This window comes from Giraffa tippelskirchi, chromosome 7, assembly GCF_054371585.1.
Source record: "Giraffa tippelskirchi isolate mGirTip1 chromosome 7, T2T-mGirTip1v1.2.pri, whole genome shotgun sequence".
Classification (NCBI taxonomy): Eukaryota; Metazoa; Chordata; class Mammalia; order Artiodactyla; family Giraffidae; genus Giraffa; species Giraffa tippelskirchi.
The window spans coordinates 114,704,195-114,723,338 of NC_137281.1; the positions used below are offsets into that span (position 1 = coordinate 114,704,195).

The 19,144-nt window shown below is 43.4% G+C and overlaps 1 protein-coding gene across 6 annotated transcripts in view; it reads right to left on the minus strand.

Moving 5' to 3' along the window:
• Positions 1 to 19,144, minus strand: part of CGNL1 (cingulin like 1) — a 224,016-nt gene that overhangs the window by 22,862 nt on the left and 182,010 nt on the right. For all 6 annotated transcript variants that reach the window (XM_081510097.1, XM_081510100.1, XM_081510101.1 and 3 more), the window contains 4 exons: positions 11,474 to 11,680; positions 10,429 to 10,533; positions 4,741 to 4,893; positions 3,655 to 3,825 (listed from right to left, as the gene is read on the minus strand). In XM_081510097.1, the coding sequence (XP_081366223.1) occupies positions 3,655 to 3,825; positions 4,741 to 4,893; positions 10,429 to 10,533; positions 11,474 to 11,680 (636 nt within the window). The remainder of the gene's footprint in view (positions 1 to 3,654; positions 3,826 to 4,740; positions 4,894 to 10,428; positions 10,534 to 11,473; positions 11,681 to 19,144) is intronic.

The following is a 19,144-nucleotide window of genomic DNA, read 5'->3' on the forward strand; positions in this document are numbered from 1 at the left end:
CATCTTTCTTAAGGCAGGTCATGGTCAAAGATACTTGAAAGCTCCTGAACTAAGTAAGCACCTCCCAGAGCATAATCTGTTGCTCACCTGTAAAAGGTTACTCTCAACAGAGGTTTAAAGTGAAGGGAAAATAAAAGCTAAAATCATGACTCCAAAGCAACCTGCAGGCACAAAATCTATTACTATAAACAAATTAAAAGAAAACCACTGCTTTCTAAAAGAATATGTTCTCAGTTGTCATAATTTACAGTGTTTTGTTCCTCCACAAGGTGGCACTGAACTGACAGCTTTGAAGAAAGTGTGAGAAAATGAGCTTGATTCCCAAGAGTTACCATGTTTTCCACTCCTCTGAAATCTCCCCAAGGGGACTAGGCACCTCAGCACACAGTAGGTATTCCTTAAATATCTCTGTGGACTGATTCAGTGAAGGCTGTCTATTTCTCAGCATCCCTCCTGGAGGTGGTTCAGGATAACAGGTGGAAAACACAGTCTCAGGAAAAGACTATATGGGTTAATTTCCTTTATGATAGCCAATGGCAAACTTCAATAAAGAGTAACAGCTTTGGGGCTTCCCTGGTGGTCCAGTGGTTAAGAGTCCACCTTGCAATGTAGGGGACACCGGTTCGATCTCTGGTCTGGGAATATTCCGCATGGCGTGCAGCAACTAGGTCCATGAGCCACAACTACTAAGCCTGCGCTCTAGAGTCTGCAAGCCACAATTACTGAAGCCCTCTCATCGCAACTGCTGAAGCCCAAGTGCAGCAATGAAGACACAGCACTGCCCAAAATACATCAATATATAAATAAAATTATTTTTAAAAAAACACTTTGCTGAGTGGCTGTATGTAATTAAATATTAAAAAGGAAAAGAAATACCAGCCTTTGGGAGTGGTTTTCACGGAAAAGTGGGGAATCCTCAAAGACAATCTTTTTGGGGACCCAACAGTTTAGACTAGTTTAGGAAGCCCCGAGGGAAGACTAGGAACTGTGTTTGCCTCCTGGAGGCTAACAAGAACACCCAACATTTCTGCGAGAACAGCAGTCTTGAAGAAATCTCCTGATAAAGACTAGGCTGGTGTCAGTGGTGACTGAGTCAAAGCACAAAATGAAAATCATTCCATGAAAAAGGATGATGAGACTTTCTTTGGATACAGAGCTGCTCCAGGACATGAAAAAAAACTCTCCAAATAAAAAAGTCTTTAAAAAATTTTCTGTGCTTCAGTGTCCCAATTTGCAATATTGTGATAAATACATCAATAAAACCTACCTTAACAAGCTGTCCTGAGACTCAAATGAGGTCATACCCCGCCCAAAGTACATGGGTTTTGAGTCAGACTGATAGGTAATGGTACAGCTCACATTTCCTTCTTGGTATCCTTTCTAACACCCAGCCCGTTCCTGCCTTCTAATGCCCTTAGTCCCTAACATCCACCAAGAGCTCTACCATAACCAAGAATATCCCAGAAAGACATGCACAAGACAATCAGCAGTACAATGTCTGGAATCATGAAGTAGACAAATAACTTCTGAACCTACCAGTGCTAACTTTAAAAGTAATTAAAAACTGCCCTTGGTGAAGTGGGATTTAGAAAATAAATGCAACAGTGAACTCTAGTCTTAATTCTCTAAAGATGATCTTCATCAGAACTTTTCCAGCTCTATGTCAAAGGTAAAAAAGGTAAAAGGCCTGTTTCTCTCAAGTGAACAAGGCAGTTCTACAGCACTCAAGGTGCATAGACCCTTGCAGTTTTTTCTGTTTACTGAGAGCTTTAACTAAGTACAACCAAAACAGGATGGAGGGTAGTGAACCGAGTTTGAGTTTTTTAAGAATCCCATGTGATCCTGGCTTATTAAGTCACTTTTGTTTCAAACAACTCCATGACTTCAGCACCCTTAGGGTGGTTTCTGACTGTAGTTTCCTTCTAGAAGGAGGAGGTGTCTGTTTATGCCCTTCAAATGGAAACACTGTCTCACAAGGCTAGACTAGTGAGAACATCAAGGAAGTACAGTCTTTGTTTTCATCTTAAGGAATTCTTTTTTGAATTACTGCCCTTTTACAAACAATACTGGTCTCCATCTGGCCCTAAATAATCTCTCCGGATCTCAGTTTCCTTATCTAACTAGAGGGTCTCTAAGGTTCCTTCCAATCTGAAGATTTTAGCAGCATAACCATGATACAAAAATCAAAGGGAAGCACTGGACAAGGGTCACTGTGACATTGGTTTTCTGAAATCAAAGCAGCTTACCAAATATTTGTTGGTGTTCTGGCAAATAGCTGAATCCTCTCACCTATTGCTATAAAAATGATTATTTTTCAAAGCCAAAGAGAACTGTGCTATCAATACGCTAATTTCAGTTCTTACTAGAAGTCCTGTTTCCTGAGACCCTAAACCCGAGGAGGTCTGTTATCAGGGTCCTTTCAGAAGTAGTCTAGAAGCCTGCAATAAATATCCATTGTTCTTTCACACAGTTTCAGCACTGACTCATGAATGACCTTTCTTTGATCATCGAAGATAATAAAAGTTTGTTTTTTTAAAGAAAAATTTGTTTTCCTGTGGCATCTTAGTTCTCTTGGTACTGCTTATGAAAAAAAAAGAAAAGGCAAGCTTTAGAATTGTAACAAAAACTAGTATTAGTGTTCAGGATACACAGATCCTTTGCCATATAGTCTAACATGTTACCTCATTTAATTATTAAATCATTATTATTTTTGTATACTTTTAAAGATGTAGAAACAGATGCTCTGAAAACTGGAGTAACTTGCTCAAGGTCATCTAGCTGGTAGGAGGCAGAGTAGAAATCAGCTTACACAGTACTGGCATTTTAGAGCCTTCAGCTTTCCATTAAAATAATCAAAAACATTCCCTTTATTATTCACAGTTCTTCAGAAGTCAAGACTTAAGGGAGCTAACATTTGGGTTACTTTGCTCTATTATTCTTAAATATAAAACCAAGAATACACTTTAGTACTTTCAGTACTCATAAATTCCTGAAGATTTCTCTCTGTCTCCATTATTGGTGTTCTGAAACTCTTATCCACCACTCCCATTGCAATGAAAGTCCATGTAATTTTAAGCCAACGGCAAAAAAAAACCCAAGAACTGATTAATCTTTGTTCTAGGATTAAATTAAAACATTAACACATATGAATCATTTAGACACAGCTGGGCACACCACTGGTGCTCCATAAACGGCAGCTAAGCTTTTTTAGGCAGAAAATCTTCGCTTAATTACACAAGCTAAAGTCGGAGCCCGGTGGCTGCCGTCTATGGGGTCGCACAGAGTCGGACACGACTGAAGCGACTTAGCAGCAGCAGCAGCAAAGTTGTGTCAATTTCACCTCAGAGGCCCTGAGTCCTCTGTGTCTTAGAATGCCATCTGCCCTGATGCAACCATCCTGAGAATCAAGCTCAAATGCTGTCTTAAAAATCTACCCCAGTGAGAATTCCCTGGCGGTCCAGCGGTTAGAACTCTGCGCTTCCAGTGTAGGGAGCACAAGTTCAGTTCCCTGTCAGAGAACTAAGATCGAACATGCTGTGTGGCAAGGCAGCAGGAAAAAAGAAAACAAGAATCTACCCCAGCCTCTCCTGGAAGGGTTTCAAAACAGATTCTGAACAGAGGTAAACCAGGACTGCTCTGGTCAGCCATTATTACCTCATCCTGCAACTTCATGGCAGTCAGACGGGACTTTTCTGCCTCTAGAGTTTTCTCCTTCAACTGCCTTTGCATCTCCGCAAGTTCCCTGCGATTTTTCTCCTTGTATTCATCCAGTTGGTTCTGGAGCTCCAGCGTTGATGTGCGGGACACCTCAACAATGTCGGCCATCTGGAGAAGTGACACAGGTGTGAGCCGCCCCACCCTCTGTCTCCGCCATGAGGCTCCATCTGGAGCCTGGGAGTTAGGCTTGCACCCCATCTCAACACATCTCCTCTTCTCTCCTCTGTAGCCTCCTAAAGTTTACAGATCATGGTCTGCCCAGATTACTCACCTCTAACGTGGAAGCAGCATGGAGACGTGAATAGGCCTATCTCTGGAGCTAGATTCTTGGTCCTGGGTCGTATTCTCGCTCTGCCACTTACCAGCTATACAACTAGGGCACTACCCGCCCTCTCTGGGCCTCTGCAGTGTGCTCATTAAAAACATTGGCTCATTATGAAGCCATACTCTCTACCTTGGCAGGGTTGTTGTCAAAATTAAAATGATGCAGACAGAATTCTACTTAGATATGAATGAGCTGGTAAACTGACTGGCACACAGCAGATGTCAGAAACTGGCCAGTGTTCAGGGAAGCTTCTAGAACATGGGGAGCCCATTTGGCTCTGTGTCTTTCCCCTTCTAGGTGTTTTAGGGCAGAGGTGAACAGAGAAGCCACGACTACTGGGCTTTAAAACTGCCTTTCACTCTCCTGGACAAGAAAGGTGGAGCAAGTACATTGATTATGCACAAAGGCAGAGGTTCTGACTGAGGTACCATCTGTGACATCTGCACTGACAATGCCAGGCTTCTTTGGGTAAGGGATGAGAGGAACTGGGCCCACACGGTCCAGGGGGCATTCTCTAAACCAGTTTCTCTGTAACTGGAATTATCAACAGGCCTGAAGAGCTGCTTCAGGGGATCTGCAAATCCCTGACACATTTGTGCTGAGACATACTGCAGGTCTGCTCAGCTCTGTCATGCCCTCCAGCATGGAGGAGGGTACAGGGGCTGGGCCCCATGCCTTCCCCAACTCCTGCCCCTCACCTCCTTCTGCAGTTTCTCAATGGTCTTGTCAAGGTGCCATCGTTCATTCTCCATTTCATTCTTCAGTCTCCTTAATTGCTCCTTCTGCTCGGCCTCATCTTTGAGCCTCTCAGACAACTGCTTCTGTTCCTGGGTGGCCCGGCTCAGATTTCTCTGCAGATGGCAAGGAGAGGACAGTCCTGTCACCTACCTGCCAGGGCAGCTGCAGGGACGGGTGGCAAAGGGAGTTTCACAGCCACACCACAAAGCAATCAGACCTGCTACATCACTGATAAGGATAAGGATCCAAATAAAGCCATTACAGAGACATGAAGATATTGTCAGCTCTGAAATTCAGGGACCAAAATGGAAGCTGACTTCACCAAAAACACAAGCAGGAATGAAAGGGCAGATGAAGGATGCATTAAAGAAATATCGAAAACGGCCAAGGCTGCTGGGGATGGTGATTCAGGATAGTATCCAAAAACCAGGCAGAGCTTATGCTCAAAAACCATGGGGAAGTTATACAATAGACTACCTTTGACCCATGCGGCAATTTACATCCTGTGATATACAGCATTGCACCTAATGTTCTAGCATTGTCTCTGCTATGTAGATGGTTCTTACAATTAAAATAGCTAAAAATGAAACTATAAGGAAAGAGAAACTGTCCCATGGGCCAAGATTCCACTTGAGTAGGGGGAGTTATAATCAACAATCCCTGAGATGGACTCATACACAGAAGAGAAGGAATCTGGCAATCTACGGGCTGATGAGCCTGCTGGACAGAAGGTGTGAAATAGAAGACACGCTCATCAGGAAAAAGACAGATGAGTGGTTACTTAAGTGAATCACACGAAATACTAGTACTTCTTACAAAATATACCATTTTGGGTGCAATATTTCCCCTGGGTTCCTCTGAGGCTCTCATCTCACAACATTATACAGACTGATGTCCTTTGTGTAAAAAAAAAACAACATGCAATTCTAAAAGAAAGAAAAAATCCTAAAGTATCTTAGGAACACTATAGTAGCTTCTTTAAATGGTTAAGAATGAAGGGCTGTGGCATAAGGATATCATGAAGGGGCACAGCTCAGAATAGCAGAGCGTAACCCAAACACAGCTAGATCATAAGGAAAATGGCACCAGGTGTTGAGAGCTGAATGTGAGTTAGTACAGGTACTGTTTGGGACCTACTCAAGTCTTGTGTCCCTGCAGAGGACAATGGTTATATTTGTACAGTGCTTAACAGGTTACAAGCTGCAGTCACATGCAGTAACTCAGGCATTTTGAAATCACAAAGCACTTCAGGCGCTCCTGGTTTGCAAAGCTTTGGAATAGATCCACTGGCCAGCCACAAGGCCTGGGGCCAAAAAGCCACCTGTGGAGGACTGTGCTCAGAAAAACAAGGCAGCACAGCCAGGCCACTGCAGTTAATTGCTGCAGGGAACCAATGTCAACAAAAGCAGATGGAGAAAGCGGATGGAAGGAGGGAGGGAGTTGGGAGTTCAGTGTGGGGCAATGAGCAGGACTGAGAGCCACCACGGTCAGCGGGGCACACACCAGACCAAGGGTCAACCCTGGGACTCAGGTTTGTGGTTGATTTAGTGCATCGAGATCAAGGGGCAGCACACAGGGCAAGGTAAATGAGGTATGGTTCCACTGTGCGGGAGCAAACTCTCAGGAACAGGTATCTCAGAATGTCAATTCTTGGAAAACAACAAATATAGAGGGATACCAGCTTCCCTGGTGGCTCTGTGGTAAAGAGTCCGCCTGCCAATGCAGGAGACACGGGTTCGATCCCTGGGTCAGGAACACCCCCTGGCGAAGGGAATGACAACCCATTCCAGTGTTCTTGCCTGGAGAATCCCATGGACAGAGAAGCCTGGAGGGCTACAGTCCATGAAGCTGCAAAAGAGTCAGATACGATTTAGTGTCTAAACCACCACTCACAGAGGGACATCATCGCCTTCCCGTAGAACTGCCAGGATCCAACTCAACCCCTACCCCTACAGATCCCCCAGCCTCTCTTTCTTCCTTTTGGATCCCAAATCTCAGGGACTCCAGGCCAAAAGACAAGCCAGCCTCGACTCCATTGAACTCCCACGTGGTGAGAGCTCTTCTGCTTGACCTTTGGCTCAGGATGGGTTCCCCTAGCAACACCTCCTTCCCAGGCCCAGGCTCTGCTCTCCTGTGCACTGGAGACTCCTGAGACTCAAACAATCTGAGCTGGGCTTGGCCAACACACTCCGTCCCAACTTTAACACATACACATTTGCCTAGAAGAATAATTTTGTTGAATCATTTTTTAAATATTTCTTGCATGCTTGCCTCTATTGCATGGCAGTAAGTAAGATCTATAAAGGCAAGGAATAGATTTTTTATCTGAGTATGTCTCATAGTCCAGATTCACTATTAGGCACAGGATAAAAAAACTCTGTGGTTGCAAATTAACACCTATCCCCAAAAGTGATCTAAAGATTTCTTATATCCGAATCACCAAGCAAGGGTGGTGGACTCCTCATGTAAAATGCAGAATCTAGCCCTTTCTGATGGAATCACAATTTCTCTTAGAGTGGAGCCCACACATTTGCATCTGAAAGTTTTACCCAGGTAATTCTGATAAACTCAAAAGTTTAGAAATGCTGTTCAAACAATGCTTTGCCTCTTCGGAGATTCAAGAAATAGGTTCTAATAAGTCACTGCTGAGAAAATATGTCCCAAATTCACTTGAAAAGCAGCAAACTTGGCAACTTTGCATTTAGGAGTTAGGTGTGAAATGTTCTATAGCTACAGTGACTACATTTCCAAGACCAGCCATACAAGTCTCTTGACAAATATTGGGACAAAATTTGAGGAAAATCTGTCAGAGTAGAGAATCCAGAACACAAGGCTGCTAGAAGTACAGTGAGTGCCCTTGAGCTTGGGGACCATTATCTCAGTGGATGCAAAGCCTTTTACTGTGTGGCTGAGCAAGGCCTCCATCAGTCCATATTAACAATAACCATGTGGCAGGTGAGCAGAAAGGCTTAAAGGAATGGGAGGCTTGATCAGAAAGAACTGGATCTCAGAGCCCTTGACACATGTTAATCGTGGGCTGTGACAAGCATGGCGGCTTTCTTCTGTGGTCTCAGCGCACAGAAGTCTGCTAGCGTGGGAGGTACAGGCGAACAGAACATATATCATCATCCTTCCCTGAAGAAAAGAACTATGGCCCCCTCATCTGCAGAAGCCATTTCTCAAGGTAATCAGAGACATCTTTGTCATGAATGCAATTTAAACAGGTCTACACAGCAGCCCAGTCCTCAACCAAGTGGTTGGGCTGAAGTAAACCAAGGATGGTATCCCCTTTAAGAACTCCTGCTCTGTCTGACTGAGCCAGAATAAACCAGACCTAAGTTCACAAAGTCTTCACCTACAATGTCAAGAAACACATTTATCATACATGAAGATGCAGCAGATTGTTAAAGGCATAAAAATTCTGAAATATAATATGCTTATGTGGGAAAAAGAAAAAAAAAAGTTACTCTCTCCGCTTCCTCTAAGGGTTAAGCTCCCTTTTGATTGTCAGTTTTGGGAGAGGCATGCAGAAAGAACTAAAGGAATGACTGGTCCCCAAATTGAGAAAAAGCAAAGTAGTTTTGAGTGATGGTGTGTTTTCCATAGCACTACAAGATAATTCAGATAATGATGGTGAGACTGTTGGACCCTCTTAAAATTCCTGCCGGATTATGTTGCCAGTGGTTAGCACAGCCACATGCTGCCTGAAGCAGTCTCACCATCTCCACACCACTGGGAAAACAGGCTTAAACAAAAGTAACACGTCAGGGATAATTTTGAAGGCAGGGATGGAGATCTGGAGGTAGAGGCCAGCAGGGATCACATTATGATCTTTAGACCTTGAGGCCATCATCTGTTCTCTCCACTGAACTAGCTGTGAGCTGCAGATTCACAGCTGGTGAACCACCTCCTTCTGTGTGAAAGTTTCTGGTTTGATCAAAGGATGATAACGACAGAGCCTGTAACAGCTGTACCCAGTGCCTGGCATGGATGTGACACAAAAGTGTAGATTTTTGCCCCCATAGAGTACAAATGTTTTTCCTCTCTTTCTGTCCCCAACAAGCTCAGAGATGTAAACCCTGCACTATGGCTGCTGGGTTGTAGCCACCACAAGCCTTAAACAGCAGCACAGGGCAACTGCCGTTCACACAAAATCAACCAAACAAGAGTTAATAACAAAGATCTAGATTAATAAAGAAAGAAAAAGAAATCCAAAGCTAAGACACCAAAATGAAGAAAATACAGAACTTTATTGCATGCAAAAACAAGGTCTCTGTCTGAAGCCAAAGAGACGGTGCAGATTTGGGGGTGAGGGCTTCTGAGCTGTGGCTGACCTGAGTGAACCCCGGTACACACTCCTCTAGCCCTGAGGAGATGATGCTGTATATGAAAGGAAAGCTGCAATTAGGCATTTACAAATTTGAATCCTGACTCAGCTCCTGACACTTTTCATGTGCCTCTCCCTCACCCTACCTTACAGACACACAAGTCCTAAGGAAACACTTGGACAGACTCCTCTAAGACAGCTGCTCAAAAACAACTGGCTTTTACCTCCTCAGAAACTCACCTGAGGGACGCATGCTGCTGCTGGTTCTTTAAAATTCCAGAGCAGGTAGAAGGAAGGACATACCTGGATCACACTGAGGTCACTGAGCAAAGTCTATTCAGAACCTCAGTGCAGACCTTGTTTGTTTTTTTTTTAAAGAACATACTTCAAACAATCTTTCTAACCTTCAAATGGGAAAAACTAACTTTCTAAGAATCTGCTGATTTTGAATAGAGATAGCTATCCAGTTTCAAGGAAATGACTTCCTCGGGCTTCATTTAATAGCCCTCTTGAAGGACTGTGCTCTGAGGCATCTATTTGCCCAGAGGAGAGAGGAAATCGGCTTCTGCCACAGAGCGACTCCACAGTGCCCTGGGGACTGATTCTGTTAGCCTTCTCACACAGTTCATATTTTATCTTTGGAAAGCTGTCAGGCTCTTCCATGTCTGAAGGACTTCTCAGTCACAGCACTACTGACATCTGGGTGCTTCACAGCTGTGGGGGCATCCTGGGCTGTGCAGGATAGGGAGCAGCAGCCCTGGCCTCCACCCATGAGATGCCAGTAGCATTCCCCCATCTGTGGCAACCAACATCTCCAGACATTGCTGAATGTCCCCCAGGTAAAAAAACGGCAGTCTAGGGGTTTCCCTGGTGGCTCGATGGTAAAGAATCTGCCTGCCAATGCAGGAGACACAAGTTCAATCCCTGATCCTGGAAGATTCCACATGTCGCAGAGCAACTAAGCCCCATGCTCCACAACTACTGAGCCTGCTCTCTAGAGCCCAGGAGCCACAACTACTGAAGCCCATGAGTCTATACAGCCCATGTGCCGCAACAAGAGAAGCCACTGCAATGACAAGACACAAGACAGTAGCCCCTGCTCACCACAACTAGAGAATAGCCCACGCAGCAACAAAGACCCAGCAGCCAAAAATAAATAAATAAGTGAATAAAAAGAACCACTGGCTTACACAGACAGTCGGAAGCCCATGATGGTTATTATGGAAGGAGCAGCCTGGAAGGATAGGACCAGTGGTGATCTGGACATGTCCCTCCTTCTCAAGCTTCCTCTGTGGGGGCGATAAGAACCCTCAATGTTTACCTGAGCCTCTTCCAGCTCAGTCTGCAGGGCCCTTTTGGCTGATGTGGCTTCTTTCTCTTCCTTTCTTGCATGCAGAAGGGCCTCTTCTAATTGCCGAGTTTCTCCCTACAAAGAAACACGGGGTTAATGCACACTCAGATGGGTGCTGTGCCTACGAAGCTGACTCAGCAGCATGAAAGGCAGGCAGGGGACATCCACACATAGTCGGCAGGGGCCGCGGTCACCATGCACCTGTCATGGGCCCACAACAGCACAAAACAGATGTGTGTGCCTGTCTGCAGCGCCATTCTTAGAAAATGAACATCCAAACCAGTCATCTGAGATGATCTGGGGGAAAATACAGATATCTACCCTCAGCACAGGAGTGTCAGCAACAACACTGAATGAACTCAAGTATGAATCGACTCAGTACTCAAGTACTGAACAAACTCAAGCACACAGTCTGAGAAAAAGCTTTTCAGGTGATTTTAACGGTGACCATTTGGGAAACCTCTGTTAGAATACACCTCCCATCACATTTCTTTTGTCTCTATTTATTGTTAGCTGCCATTTCTCCCGGCTATCAGTGCGTGTCTCTTGCTAATGGCCTCCCACTGCTAGAGATCTGGAAAACCAGATAACTGGTTTGGTAAAACTTCCGTGACTTCAAAGAGCATCAACCAACTGCTAAAAAAAGAAAAAACAGTTAGAAGTGAGAGTGGGCCTGATGGTAGGGTTAAGATGCCCTTTTAGGGTGTCTGGAGGCCTCTGCTCAGTGTGAAAAGATTAAGCACACCTGATGTCTGGGCGAACAGGGACCCCTGTGCCTGCACCTGGGCTCCCCACGCCAACTCCATCAGACCTGTTCCAGGTCTCTTCCAAAGCCGTCTCCCATTTGTACCACACACAGAGGAACAAAAGCAATGGTTTACAGAGAGACAGTCAACCGCCTTGACCTTTCCTACTTGATTATGATAATAAATCCCTTTCAGCTTCTCATGTCACTCACACAGGAAAGGAGGATCCGTGGCTGCCAACCCCAAGCTGGGGGCCCAGCAAGCCTCACCTCGCACTTCTTGAGCGTCTCCTTCGCTTTGGCCTCGTCATCTTGAAGGTCAGCAAGCTGCCTCTGCAGCCGAGCCACAGTGCGCTCCAGCTCTTCCACACTCCCCCGCAGCTTCTCATTCTCCTCCTGCAGAGCCTTCACGCGCATCTCTGCCCCCACCTGGGTTTGCTCTGCGGTACCACTCCTACTGGCCAGGACCTCAACGTTCTAGTAAAGACATGGAACAGGTGAGCATGGGAACCACAGTCAAGGCCCAGCCCCCGGTCAGATGGCTGACATTTCTTAAAACCCACTACGTGTCGGGCACCATGCTAAGCCAGGGATCGGCACCCTACAGCCTACAGATCCAGCCCACCACCTGTTATTAAAACTAAAGTGTCAGGACTTCCCTGGCAGTCCAGTGGTTAAGACTCTATGCTTCCAATGCAGGGGACGCGGGTTCGATGCCTGGTTCGGGAACTAAGGTCCTACACGCCACAGAGCAACTAAGCAACTAACTAAGTCCATGCTACCACTATTGAGCGTGTGCCCCCTGGAGCCAGAGCACTGCAACTAGAGAAAGCTTGTGCAGCGCAACAACGATCCTGCATGCTGCAACTGAGAACCAATGCAGCCAAATACACAAATAAAATTTTAAAATAAATCAAGCATTACTGGAACTCTGCAACATCCATTTGGGGACATACTATCTATGGCCACTTTCGTGGTATAACAGCTGTGTCAGGACTTGGGGCCAAAGTTTAAAATATTTATTATCTAGATGTTTACAGAAAAGTTTTGCCAAATCATGCCAGTGTCCTTGACATGAAATTTCAACCTTTTAACAACTCTAGGAAGTGGTTACTATCCTTTTTTTTTTTTGGCTTCACTGAGTCTTCGTTGTGTGGGGGCTTTCTCTAGTTGTGGCAAGTGGGGGTTACTTTCTAGTTGTGCTGAGCAGGCTTCTCATTGCAGTGGCTTCTCCTGTTGTGCAGAGCACAGGCTCCAGAGCATGTGGGCTTCATAAGTTTTGGCTTGTGGGCTTAGCTGCCCCACAGCATGTGGAATCTTCCCAGACCAGGGGTCAAACCCATGTCTCCTGCATCAGCAGGCAGATTCTTAACCAATGGACCACCAGGAAAGCCCAAGTGGTTACTCTTCTTAAAGACAAAGAAACTGGCACTTGGGTAGACTGAAGCACATGTCCAAGTTCATGTAGGAGGAAATGTATTCGGGCAGAACAAACCCAGAACCTGGTCTTATAACCACCAATGAGTTCACTTTCCTGATTTCTGATCATGTACAGCTCTTGATGAAGGGCAATTTCTGCTTGTAAGATTTTTTAAATGTCTAACATAAAATGGAAATTAAAATGTGCTTAAATTATGATATAGTTCATTGTGCAAACTCAAGGTACTATCATCTGAAAATGAGAATGTGCAGCACACAATCCATAACTGAAATGAATGGCAACAATTACAGAATGATTACTGTTAATTTCAGATATCACATGGGCTTTTATTTTTTGGCTCGGCATCTTAAAAGTCACACATCTTGGAGTGTGAAGTCAAGCGGGCCTTAGAAAGCATTAGATTGAACAAACCTAGTGGAGGTGATGGAATTCCAGCTGAGCTATTTCAAATCCTAAAAGATAATGCTGTTAAAGTGCTACACTCAACATGTCAACAAATTTGGGACACTCAACACTGGCCACAAGGCTGGAAAAGGTCAGTTTTCATTCCAATCCCAAAGAAAGGCAGTGCCAAAAAATGTTCAAACTACTGGACAATTGTGCTCATTTCGCATGCTAGTAAGGTTATGCTCAAAATCCTTCAAATTAGTCTTCAACAGGACATGAATCGAGACCCTGGTGATGTACAAGCTGGGTTTAGAAAAGGCAGAGGAACCAGAGCTCAAATTGCCAACATTCACTGAATCATAGAAAAGGAAAGGGAATTCCAGAAAAACATCTACTTCCACTTCATTGACTACACTAAAGCCTTTAACTGTGTGGATCACAACAAACTGTGAGGGATTCTTCAAGAGATGGGAATACCAGATCACCTGACCTGCCTCTTGAGAAACCTGTATGCAGGTCAAGAAGCAACAGTTAGATTCAGACATGAAACAATGGACTGGTTCAAAACTGGGCAAGGAGAATGAGAAGGCTATACACTATCGCCCTGCTTATTTAACTTCTATGCAGAGTACATTATGTGAAATGCCAAGCTGGATGACTCACAAGCTGGAATCAAGATTGCCAGGAGAAATATCAAAAACCTCAGATATGCAGATGATATCACTCTAATGGCAGAAAGTGAAGAGGAACTGAAGAGTCTCTTGATAAGGGTGAAAGAGGAGGGTGAAAGAGCTGGCTTGAAACTCAACATTAAAAAAAAAAAACTGAGGTCATGGCATCCACTCCCATCACTTCATGGCAAACAGAAGGGAAAAAGTGGAAGCAGTGACAGATTTCATTTTCTTGGTCTCCAAAATCACTGCAGACAGTAACTGAAGCCATGAAATTAAAAAATGCTTGCTCCTAGGAAAGAAAGCTATGACAAACCTAGATAGCTTAATAAAAAGCAGAGACATCACTTTGCCACAAAGGTCCATATAGTCAAAGCTATGGTCTTCCAGTAGTCATGTATGGATGTGAGAATTGGACCATTAAGAAGACTGGGCAATGAAGAATTGATGCTTTCAAACTGTGGTGCTGAAGAAGACACTTAAGAGTCCCTTGGACTGCAAGGAGATCAAACCAGTCAATCTTAAAGAAAATCAACCCTGAATATTCACTGGAAGAACTGATGCTGAAGTTCCAGTACTTTGGCCACCTGATGCAAAGAGCTGACACTTTGGAAGAGACCCTGATGCTGAGAAAGATTGAGGGCAAGAGGAGAAGGGAGTGACAAAGGATGAGACAGTTGGATGGCATCACTGACTCAATGGACATGAGTTTGAGCAAACTCTGGGAGACAGTGAAGGACAGGAAGTGCTGCAGTTCATGGGGTCGCAAAGAGTTGGACAAGACTTAGCGACTGAACAGCAACAGCCCTAACTTTCCCATCAAGAGAAAAGAGACTACAAAGATACAGTTAGCAAGCGGTACTCGCGTAAGGATAAATATGTAGTTCAATGGCATAAAACTAAGAGTCTAAAAATCAACCCATCCATTGATTCTCAACGAGCCAAGCCAACTGCAAAAGAATGAAGTTAGATCCCTTCCTTACACCACACATAAAAATTAACTCAAAATGGATCATATACCTAAATGTAAGATCTAAAACTATAAATCTCTTCTAAAAGAAAACACTGGAGTAAATATCATGAGCTTGAGCTATATAAGGCTTCTAAGATACAATACCAAAACACAAGTAATAAAAAAAAAAAGAAACTAGATAAATTAGATCTTATCAAAATCAAAAACTTTCATGCTAATGATAACAAGGTGAAAAGACAATCCACAATAAGAGAGAAAATATTTACAAATCATATATCTGATAAACAACTCATATTTAAAATATATAAAGAAATCTTCAATTCAATAAAAAGACAACCCAATTTTTTTAATGACCAAAGGATCTGAACAGACATCTTTCAAAGAATATATATATATATATATATATATTTCACACATATATATATACATATATATGAAAGAAAAAATGAAAGTTAGTCACACAGTCATGTCCAACTCTACAATCCCATGGACTGTAGCCTGCCCGGCTCCTCTGTCCATGGAATTCTCCAGGCAATAATACTGGAGTAGGTTGCCATTTCCTTCTCCATGGAGTCTTCCCGACTTGAGGATCGAACCTTTTCCCCATTTAAGAAAAGAAATTTATTTTTAAATGCTTAGTGCGAAGGCATAGACTGAGTTTTGGCTTACTGATATAACTCTGAAGAGAACTTCAATTTGCTAGCATAAATTTTCACCCCACTCTCAAGCTTCTAAACAGTTCCTGAAGTCCAACAAGTACATGAGAAGATCCTCAATATCATTAGTTATTAGGGAAATGCAAATCAAAACCATAACGAGTCACTTCACACCCACTAGGATGGCAATAATCAAAGAGTCAGACAATAGGGACTTCCCTGGTGGTCTAGTGGTTAAGACTGTCTGCTTCCAGTGCAGAGGGTGGGAATTCAATCCCTAGTTGGGGAACTAAGATCCTACATGTCATGCTCTGAGGCTAAAAATAAATTATGTTTTGTTTTTTTTTAAAAAAGATAATACCTAATGGTGGGGAGGATAAAGAGAAATCAGAACCCTCATATGATGCTGGTGAGAATGCAAAATGGTGTGGCCACTTTGGAAAACAGTTTCAAAAAATGCTCAAAATTTTAAAGGGTTATCATAAGACCCAGCAATTCCACTCCTATATATACATACCTAAAAGAAATGAAAACATATGGCCATGTAAAAACTTGTGCAAAAACTCCACAATAGTATTGTTCACGGTAGCCAAAAAGTGGAAACAACCTAAATATTCATCAACTGGTGACCATGACCATGACAATCATGGCCAACTTTTTGCAACCCCATGGACTATATAGCCCACCAGGCTCCTCTGTCCATCGAATTTTCCAGGCAAGAATATTGGAGAGGGTTGCTTCTTCATGGGATTTTCCCGACCTAGGATCAAACCCATGTCTCTTGAGTCTCTTACATTGGCAGGCAGTTCTTTACCAGCTGAGCCATGGTCTGTCCATATGATGGAATATCATTTGGTCCTAAAAAGGAATAAAGTACTTATACATGCCACAACATGGATGAAGCTTGAAAACATTATGCTAAGTCAAAGAAGTCATTCATAAAAGGCCACGTATTAACATTTATATAAAATGTCCACAATAGGCAATTACATAGAGATGGAAAAATAAATCAGTGGCTGCCTAGGACTGAGAGCAATGAGAAGACTGGGAGATGACACCTAAAAGGTACAGGATTTGGAATTAAAATATACACACTGTATAAAACAATTAACCAACAGGGACATACTATACAACACAGGTATCTTTAACAACCTATAATGGAAAAGAATCTAAAATAGAATATAACTGAATCACTGTGCTGTACACCTGAAACTAATACAACATTGTAAAAACACTAGTTCAACAAAAATTTTTAAAAGTCATAATATGATGCATAAGAAGTTAAATACTACATAGCATATGATTCCATATACTATTTTAAAATAATATATATTATACATATATATAATTTGTTTTAAAAAAGTACAGGGTTTTGTTTTGGGGTGATGAAAATGTTCTAAAATTATAGTGATGGTTGCAGAACTCGGTAAATATGCTAAAAGCCACTGGTTTTGCAGTTTAAATAGTTGAATTGTATGCTAAGTATCTCAATACAGCTGATTTTCAAAAAGAGGAAAAACAGGATGAAGGAAACCTAGAGACTGAGTCGGACGGAGGGTATGGAAGATCAGAGGTCTGCCGAGGTATCAGTGAGAACAAGAGACTAAAGATCTTTGCCTAAATCTTCTGGTAAAGGCAAGAACATGTCCATGTGCAGTCAGTGACCTTCCATTCCCTCAGAAATCTCAGGAAGAGCAAGGATACTGAAAACCAGACCTGGTTTAAGTTGGATTTGGGCATATCTGGCACCCTGACATGCTAGATAAAGGATCCTGTGCTGTACTTTGATGTTTAGATTTCCGTCTTTTCTCTGTTTGAAAGCTGCAGGACACATCCTGAGTCCATTCATTCATTTCGGGAGGATGAACCAAGCAGGTTATCACTCGGCATCTGGCGGCAGGGTCTGCCCTAGTCCTAACTCTCATGTTCACAGGCTGAGTGTGACTCTACGAGAACATGTATGTGTTGAGGTGCTTTGTCCTGTTTTGACTATTTGTAAAATGATAATGTGTTTTGCTTTACATCTCCATAGTGTGACAAACCACATTACGTATACAAATAAATTTAACTTATGCCTCCCTTGGCAAGACTTTTCACAGCTGCTCCCCTGTTCCTGCCCCCACCCTACTACCACACCGCCAGTCCACAATTTCATATAAATTCCACAGGATAAGACTGCTTTTCCTGAAACCAAACCTAATTCACTTATAGCAGTGCTGGAATCTGAAAGAATAAAAATCATATCCCTTTGTTCAAGGCAAGTCCTACTTGCAAGTCCTTCTCCATGACTTCCCAGCAAAGAGACTCCAAAAGTTCATTCAACTCTGAACTCTCATCTATGCAGATCTTTTCCAAACACTTCAGTCTGTATCTCATGCCTGTGTCAAAGGCAGGAGAATTCTACCAGGACCAGAGTCAGTAAAGATCTACTTTGACAGGTCACTGGGGACAAACACTGCTGACCTCACTGAATTAACTAATTGCCAATGCTTTGTTTCTGTAATTCTTTGAACCTAAGTGTTGGATGTCACAGCAAAACCAGGGAGGATGTTCCATCATGTGTGTGTATGCGCAGTGGTGTCCGACTCTTTTGCAATCCCATAGACTGTAGTCCACCAAGTCTCCTCTGTCTACAGAATTTTCCAGGCAGGAATACTGGAGTGGGATGCCATTTCCTCCTCCAAGGGATGTTCCCAAACCAGGGATTGAACTCGCATCTCTTGCACACAGTTCGTAATGATTCATTTAGCTACATCATATGTTCTATGTAATATCTATTTGTAAAAAAGATCACACGGATTTGTCTTTTAATATCTTACCCATTATTCATTCAGACAAGCTGTCAGAAATAGTTAACAAATATCAACTCTAATTCCACTCCAAAAGGTTGGAAACACTACACTAGGTCATCACCACAAAGGCAAGAACAGCAGATGGTCTCTTGTTTTTCAAGGTCGGACCATCCCTTAAAACTGCCTGGGAGCATTTCTTCACCTATCAGGCAGCCAAGGTCAAAAGGTCAGAGAACACAGGGTGTGGTGGTGCAAGGAGCAGGTTCCCTCATCAGCAACTGCTGGGGCTAGAAACTGGGATAAGCTCCTGGAGGGTGACTCGGTAGCACCCATCAGGGATATAACGTACCTTTGCTTTGACCCAGCAACTTCTCTTCTAGCACTTACCCTGCTGCTGCTGCTGCTAAGTCACGTCAGTCGTGTCCGACTCTGTGCGACCCCATAGACAGCAGCCCACCAGGCTCCTCCGTCCCTGGGATTCTCCAGGCAAGAATACTGGAGTGGGTTGCCATTTCCTCCTCCAGTGCATGAAAGTGAAAAGTGAAAGTGAAGTCGCTCAGTCGTGTCCGACTCTTCACGACCCCATGGGCTGCAGCCTACCAGGCTCCTCCATCCATGGGGTTTCCCAGGCAAGAGTACTCGAGTGGGGTGCCATTGCCTTCTCTGAGCACTTACCCTACAGGTGTGCAAAATGACATATAAACAGGATTATCAATAGCAGCACTATAATACTGACAGATTGAAAATAACTAAATGCCAATCAATCAGGCAGTTGTTATATAAGTTACATCAGTTCAATGATATCCCATGCAGGTGGGGAAAAAAAAAGGTGGGGGAGGAGGGATAGAATAAGATTACATGAGGAAAATACAATGCACAGACTCGTATACATGGGTGTGCTTCTGTCTGTATAAAGAAGACTCTTGAGATTCCCTTGGACTATAAGAAGATCAAACCAGCCAACCCTAAACGAAATCAATCTTGAATATTCATTGGAAGGACTAATGTTAAAGCTGAAGCC